Here is a 7,796-nt window from a genome sequence, read left to right on the forward strand (position 1 = left end):
GCCGGGGTGGGCATGAGGTACAGCGCCCAGCCGCAGGTGAGAGCCGCCCCCCGGGGCCGGGGGCGCTGCCAGCACCCTTCCGCCGTTGGCCGAGCTGCCTCCGCTCGCTCCGGTTCCTCCGAGCGAGGTCAGGAGCAGCCGGTGGCTCCGGATCCCTCGGGACGTGGGGGAGATTCCTGCCCCCCCTCGGCCATCCGGGCGCCGCCGCCGAGCCCAGCGGAGCAGGAAAATTAAAACCAACTTTGGGAAAGTGGAAATCCCGCCCGTGGCCATGCGGCAGTCTGTGCCGGCGTTGGACTGCCTCGCTGTCAGCGCCCGGCATCGCTCGGACCGGCTGGATTTCGGCTTAAACTGGGCACGGGGGTGCGAGGGAAGATCAGCTACGTGGAGGTGAACGTTTGCAGCGCACGGGTCTGGGTTGTTTAGCAACAGATCTAACTAAACCTGTTCAGAAGGTCTTGACTTTAAGCGAGGGCTTTGGGGCTTTGTTAATTAACTGATGCGTTATCAGGCTGCTTGGAAAGTTTGAGCGAGCTTAAGCCATGGTCTTGGTTTTTCGTGTAGGTCGTCCTGGCAGAGGGGTGGGCAGGGACTGGTGTTGTGGGTCGCACCGCCAGAGCCTGTTCTGTGCCACACTGCTGTTCCAAAACCGGGCTGCTAGGTTAAAGCAGGGCAGCAGCGCTTTCCAGCCGACCCGCGGAGGCCTGGCTTTAGCGGTTGTTGTCGGGCGGCGGCGAAGGAGCTGGGCTCCAGCAAGGAAAAGTTCTCCTTGCCTCCAGCCCCACTGTCCTGCGTGTCGGGGCCGCGGCCACTGCCGGGAGGGGGAAGGAGATGCTCTCGCTGGTACTGCGCAGCTCGAGCTCCCTGTTCCCTAGCCGGGTCAGGGTGACATCGCTGTGTGCGGGTGATCTTCCCTGCCAGGTTTACTCTCTTGGGATTAAAAAAAAAAAAAAGGTAGGTCTTGAGCTCTGGCGCATCTTTATGGCAGGGCTGAGCACCTGAGCGAGTCCCCTCACACCGGGGCAGCGGTGTGCCAGGGTTTTTCCCCTGGTTCTGCATCACTTTTCCCCCTGCATCAGTTCAGGAGGAGCTGATTTGCTTTGGGGGGACTTCCCGGAAAGTGGTCCCTGCCCTCCTGGCAGTTAACAGCCTGAGGAATTTGTCCCTCACGGACCCACTGTCATTGGACTTGCCTCCCTGTAAATATGACAGAGGAGCAAATGTGAGTTGTTTTGTGGCGACTGCATCTCCTCCTGGGGCAGAGTGTGACAGCTCTTGGGTGCAGTGAGGAGAGGCTGTTCCTCTTTTCTCGGAAACGCTTTTCTCTGGGGTAGTGCCTGGTGGGTGAGCTGCTGCTCGGGCCAGTTCTGCTGCTGTTGGTGCCAAAGGCAAACAGGGATAAGGAAGGCACGATGAGAAAAAGGCTGAGGCCAATCGAGAGTGTGCCAGACCTTTGCTCAGCAAACAAAAGATCACTTTGTAGAACCACTGAGGGAGCAGCGAGAGAGGTTTTGAGGGCCTGGCTGTGGGGAAGGGATCAGGGCAAAGGTTCTCACCTTGCCAGGAGTAGCGATGCCGTGTCCACGCAAAGGGGCCAGCCTGGCAAATAACTGCGACCCCCGGGCGATAGGCTGGGGAGGAGGAGGGAGCGGCTGTGTGCAGACAAAGGCTTCGCCTGGTGGGAGATGTTGGTGTTTGGCTCCAAACAGTCAAATGTTGCGGGCCAGATCCACCTCAAAATTGTAAGAATCAGTGAAGAGCGTGGGCGAAATGTCGTGATGAGCGTGGAGTGTTGCACTGAGGTCTGGAGCGCAGCTGGTTTTGTTAGGCTGCTGGAGGGTGTTTTTGTTGCTCAGACAGTACCGCCTGTACCAGGAAAGATGTAAGAGTGTTTTCAGTAAGCTATTTGCATCTGCAGCGCGTCTCTCTTCTGCTCTTGGGATATAACTGTGTTGTAGGGAGGAATTTCATGGCTCGTGGCTACATGTATCAGGCCTGGAAGGTAGCTTTAATTCCCACTTCTCCCCCAGAATTGCTCAGACTTAGATGTAAAAGTCTCTGCTCCATCACAAACGCAGTCAAAAGCGTAGTTGCTTTTTCTGAGCTGCTGTGTTCCATGACACTGCCCTGATAAGCCTGGTGTGGGGCAGCAAGCCCAGCCCGTGCTGTCATGGGCAAACATTAACTTTAGTTTCTTCTGTAATAAACCTAAAGGAATTTGGTTTCTCGTGTGACTCAGGATGGTCACAAGACAACTGAATACTGTAGAGGATTGAGCTCGGAATTGCTGTGTGAAATAGGTGTGTGACTTGTGACTTGTATCTTTCACTATTGCATTTGCCCTCTGTGCCTGGAAGGTAAAGAGTCAGGAGGACTCTGTGGCCCTTATTTCCTGCTCCATACTCCCTCGCTGGTTCTGATGTCATCATTTTATAGTGTCATTGCCATTAATAAGGAACTGAAGATGAAGAATAACACACTGACAGTTTCTTCACTCCTTTACTGCCTGTGTTGAGGCAACACAGCATGAATATGCTTTACGGGAACTTAGCTCTGATGCGTGCTGTTTCCATGTGTTTCTTACCAAGAATAAGAAGAGAATTGAGATTATTCTTATCAGATCTCTTCCTGGTGGAGTGTCGGGGTTTGTAGCAAGAGTCAGTGCAGAGTTGGTCTCAAGAGTTATGTAGCTGCACTTGAGCTACTTGGGTGAAGCAAGTTGTACGCTGTGCACACCGTGTGTCAGCAGCTTTTAGATTTTTTTTTTCTTCTGGAAAAGAGGCTGTTTTCCCTCGTGCCAGCACCACAAAGCTGGTATTGGCTTTCAGGATGATCTAGGAAGCCTCAGGTTTTGAAAACAGAACTGTCTTGACTCTTTCTGTGCTCTTAAAGCCCACCCTGTTGATCTCAAAGGCTGGGGCATCCCAAGCTGAGACTGGCTTGCTGGTGGTGTCCTGAGCTGGTTGATGAGTCGATGGATTTCATTCCTCTCGTTGCTCCTGGGATATTTGTTTTCGTTTTTATTGAACACCACCTGAGGCAGGTGTGGCTGGAAAAGGGGAGGTGGGAATTGCCTCTTGGATACACAGGCTGGGATCTGCAGGCTGTCATTACCCAGCAAGACTGTAACCGTGTAGTCCGATGACTCTGCTTCACCTGAGACCTCCCCAGGCCACCTCCGACTTGGCATTTTGCAGGTTCCATTTCTTGCCCATGTACGTTTGCACCAGACCGTGGGTCTTTTGCGGTGAGGCTGCCTTGGTTACACACCTGCTCTTACTTCTGCTTTGAGCAGCTGAGTATAGAGCATTGAGAAAGGCCAAGGGAAGCAGCTCAATCTCCTGGCTGCCTTGTGCTGGATGAGCAGATCAACCAGCAGTGATAAGGGGTGGGTGAAACTAATGGCCAAGCCCCCACTCCACATGGGTCAGGGTCCGGTGAACCAGCCCCAGCCGAGTGGGAGATGGAGCATTTATCTGGGAGGAGAGGGGAGCAGTGAGGGCTTTTGCTGCCCGGAACACGTCACACTGCCTTGCTGGAACTGCCAGACTAGCCAGAAATCAGCCTCAGTGGGAGATGCTGACCCCAGACAGACCCTCTGTGGCACGTCCCAGCCTTTCTGCCACCCCCTGTTGCAGGAGGATATCTCCACTTTCGGGTTGGCACCCCCAGTTCAGAGTTGACTGTGACAGGCCCCACCATCCCCGGGCACCCGCTGAATTTCCTGCTGACAGACTTAGTCACTTCTGCATCTGGTTTGTCCAGTCTGGCAGAGTAGGGTTGGCTGTCTAAAAATACATCGTGTGGCTGGCTTACGGAGGAGGAGCAGGGAGGTTTGCTTATGCGCAGGACTCCAACCTCTCTGCACGGAGGAGTTGTGTGTAGGAGACCTCCAAGTGCTTTATAAATCTGTCTGTGCTGCACTCCTTTTCCAAATTTCCTCGTGGAGATGGTACTCTGAGGTGTGGAAGAAATGGGGCATCGTCTGTCTGGCCCTTTCACTTGACTGGCGTGTGGCTTCCCTGCTGACGCTGCGACCAGGAGCCTCCGTGACGCTGCCTCGGTGACGGCGAGGAGGAGCAAGAGGAAGTACCTGAACCTGTGACTAAGGCAGAGAGAATATCAAGGAAGGTTTTCTGTTAATGATGTTTATTGGAGTAGTTTCCTCGAGAAGGGTGAGAGAGTCAGACCTTGAGTCACTTCGGGCTAGAGACAGTTTCTCGGGGAATCACGGACAAGGTGAGAGCAGGACGTGTGTTCAGATCCTCTCTGGTTCCCATCTGCTGGTGCATTGGACTGTTCAGTACCTGCGAGGGGACATGCAGAACCGCTGGCTAAAGGAGATTAAAATCACAGCTGTCTTTTGCTTGATTTAACTGATCTTTTGAGCCTGTCTTGCTTTTGATGCGGCCTGGTTTCTGCCCAGCTTAGAGGTTGGTGACCAGCACCCTGAGGAGGTATTTTTCCCCAATGGGCAGGAGCGGGATGTGCAGCAGAGTGGAGGCTGAGCCACGTTCTTTGGGCACAGACGACTCTGGTCTTGAGGTCAAACGGGTGCTTTCCGTGCTGACTGTGGGCCGGGAAGATTCAGCCTCTTACTCAGAGGTCAGGACATGGGGCCCCATCTGAAATCTTCCTGGCACGGCCTGATTCAGCATTCCTGTAGTGCTTGGGGGATGCTTCAGATCCTTCGCCTTTTCTTGAGAAGAGAGTTGGCAGGGATTGCTGTGGCTGACCCAGGCTGCGACATGCGGCAGCTCTGCAGAGCAGCTTCACGCCAGCGTTGGGACTGGCTGGGGAACATAACGGTGTGTGTAAGGCGTGAGGGTGGAGGGGATGAGATCTGGAATATAAAGCAGAGGGCAGGGACGGGAACATCTTTGGATCCAGTCTTGTATCTGCCTCTAATCACTGGGTAACTTCTGGCGAGTAACAGTGTCAGCGTCCGCTTACGCAGCTTGTACAGGAGTAGTAACAAAAATACCCTCCCTCGGAGTCCCCGCGCTCCTTGAATTTCTCTCAGTGCTGTGGGGGGGTCACAGCCATCTCTGCTTTGGAGCAAGAACAGACTGACAAAGGCATGCTGTAAGCTCTCTCAGGTTTAAGATCTTTCATCCTTTTTTTCCAAGGAGAGCAGAGAAATTGTCCAAAGAAAGATCAGATGGTGAGTTTTCCTGCCTAACTTCTCTGGTCACGCTGCAGGTGCAGGCACAGGGAGTGTGTTTGCATGTGTTGGAGGCGGAGGGGAGCTGTGTTTTCCTTCTGGTTTAATCACACCGATTAGTTGTTCCCCTCTAAGAGCTTTCTCTCTGCAAAGACACAATCTTTAGCTTGAGGAGGATGTGTCAGCCATGGTCTTGTGCAGGATGGCCTTGTACAGCAGCAGTATCTCCTGCTTGCGGCTGAGCCTCCTGTTTTTTTTTTCTGGCAGTTTGATGAAACCGAATTTTGGGGAGTTTTGCAGAGGGCTGAAGGTACCCGCAGCCGGAGGGTGCACTGTTTGAAAACAGGGTTTTCTTTGCTCTAGCCAGAGGAGCCCTGATGTCATTGTGCTGTTTTGCTGCTGCTACCACCCTGTAACGTTACGGCGTGATCCCTCTTTCGGGAAAAAAACGTCATCTGAATGAATTCAGCCTGCCAGGGGAGTTACGAAGGCCAAGATTCAACAGCTTGTCCCCAAAAATTGTTACTCGGAGCACACAGAGACACCGTCATCCCCCTGCGAGCTCCCTGACCCCGAGCAGTCTGGGAAAGCTGCTGCTGTGGGAACAGATTCATCATTTAAGCCCCAGCGGTGTTTTCTTGCCACAGGCTCCTGCAGATGTTAGAAGAGAATTAAATACTTTTCTTTCTGCTAACAGCAGCAATGTATTGGAGGTCCTGGGAGGACTTGGCACTGCAAGCAGCGCCATGGTGGGAGAAGGGAGATGCTTCTGAGATTTGAGGCTGATTTCTTCTCTTTACCTGGTTTGGGGGTATTTCTTGCATGATTTGGAAACTAATGGCTGTTTCAAAGACAGTGTGTCAAACTCCAGGCAATCTTGACTTGGGTTGATTTAGGATTGATTTAGGATGTTTGTATGTATTTAAGCTTTATTTTGTGTGCTTCTGCTTTGAAGTTTCCTTGGGGTTATGTTTTCAAGTTGTTCCTGCCTGATCGTAGAAGCTTGAAGGGGAATCAGAGCGTCCCCCACGGGATTGTCCTCTGTGGCTCTGCTTGGCCTTTCATTTCTTCTAGGGGTGCCTGGATGTTGGTGGCAGAAACAGCCTGGCACCTCAGAGTTGGTTTCTTTCTGCTGGCCCTTAGGCTGTGAATCTCACAAGTGGGTGAAAACTTTCCTCCCCGTGCTGTAGTGGAGAGCTGCCAAGTGATAAACTCGGATTATTCTGAGAGAAGATGGTGCAAAAGCTGGTAGGTTGCTCTGGTCATGGTGGCCTTTTAGTAAGTGTTTGCAGAGGATTAAACTTAGTCCTTTACAAAAATGTAGGGTAAGGTGCCTGCCGTGTCCCTTTCTTTTGTAAAGGGCCTCGGGCAAATACCACGGGGAGGAGAGGCTTGGGTGAGGAGTGGAGGGTGGGAGGAGAGGAGGGACCGAGTGAAGAAAAGGGCAAAAGGAGCAGAGGAATGATGCAAGTGGGAGCTGGGCTTCTTTGCCTGGGTCTGTTGAGAGCGCAGGGGGCTCCAAGGGCTCCCTGTCGACAGGATCCCCTTCACTGGATGTCTTTCCTGGCTTTTGGGGGCTTGTGACATTCTCATCAAATGAAGCCGGGCCAGTTAGGGTCTGTTTGTGTCAGCCCTGGGCTGAGAGAGGACAGGCAGCATCTGACCCGGCGTCGTGTTTGTGGGGACGAGGTTCCCGTATGCGGAGCGCAGGGGTTGAACGCAGCGAATTTGTGCTCGTCGGCACTTTGTGTTGTGGTGTCCTTGCTGGCATCCAGAGCCCCGTGCTGCTGCCCGGGAAGCTGCCAGATGCTCGGGAGAAAGGAAAACAGGCAGACGGTGAGCAAGAAGGTCAAGGCATCCTCACGGTTTGGGCAGTTTGCAGCAGACAGGGAGCCCTCCCTACCTGAGGGAGGCACAGGGAGAAAGCGCTGCGGTCTGCTCTGGGGAGGAGAGGAGCTGCCGGGGTAGTGGGTGCAGATCCGGGTCCCCCCCCAATGTCCTCCTGGACCAAGGATGCTCTGGGCTGTGTGGCAGCCTCTGGAAACATCTGGGGCTGCAGCCATTTCCCCCCAGGGTGGAGGTGCAGGGTTGTGAGCAGGGCAAGGATGGCGGGCAGGTAAGCAGGAGGTGTGAGAAAGCGAAACCCCAGGGCACCGAGGGTTCTGCAGCTGCTGCAGGGCTCTGCTCTGCGACAGAGACCTTCCTCTTCATCGCCCAGCCCGGCGTGGGGAGGTGATGGCACTACGGGTATCGATCCTCCTTCCTGCTCTTCCTTCGCCTTGTCCAAGAGTCTGGCTGTTGGTGGGCTGTGGGGGGTGTCTTGTGTGTTCATCTTGATTTTTTAGTTTCTTTTAATCGGTATTTGCACTGAATGGGAAATGCCAGCAGGAACACTGTGTTGGCCCAGGAGATGTACAGAGCGACACACAAATATAAAGGGAGGAAGTAGCTTGGTCTTTCCTCTTACAGGAATGCTGTTCATAGCGTGCTGTGCCCTGCCAGCTGCGGGTGACACACCTGCCACACGGCGGGCGCTTTGTAGGGGCGGATTTTTGTCTGCAGCTTCATCTGCCGGCAGGCAGAGATTCTGGAGGTTGTGGGCTTGTGACCTGCCGTGGTCACGGGGGGGGGG

At 53.8% G+C, this 7,796-nt stretch overlaps 1 protein-coding gene across 1 annotated transcript in view; it reads left to right on the forward strand.

The window, feature by feature from the left end:
• The first annotated feature begins 6 nt into the window (after positions 1–6).
• ST14 (suppression of tumorigenicity 14) overlaps positions 7–7,796 on the forward strand; it is a 17,290-nt gene continuing 9,500 nt past the window's right edge. Inside the window, exon 1 of the mRNA XM_026863571.1 lies at positions 7–36. Coding sequence (XP_026719372.1) covers positions 13–36 — 24 coding nt within the window. The 5' untranslated portion in view covers positions 7–12. The remainder of the gene's footprint in view (positions 37–7,796) is intronic.

The sequence above is a fragment of the Athene cunicularia genome (genome assembly GCF_003259725.1).
Source record: "Athene cunicularia isolate RWA chromosome 24 unlocalized genomic scaffold, athCun1 chr24_part1, whole genome shotgun sequence".
In the NCBI taxonomy this organism is placed as follows: domain Eukaryota; kingdom Metazoa; phylum Chordata; class Aves; order Strigiformes; family Strigidae; genus Athene; species Athene cunicularia.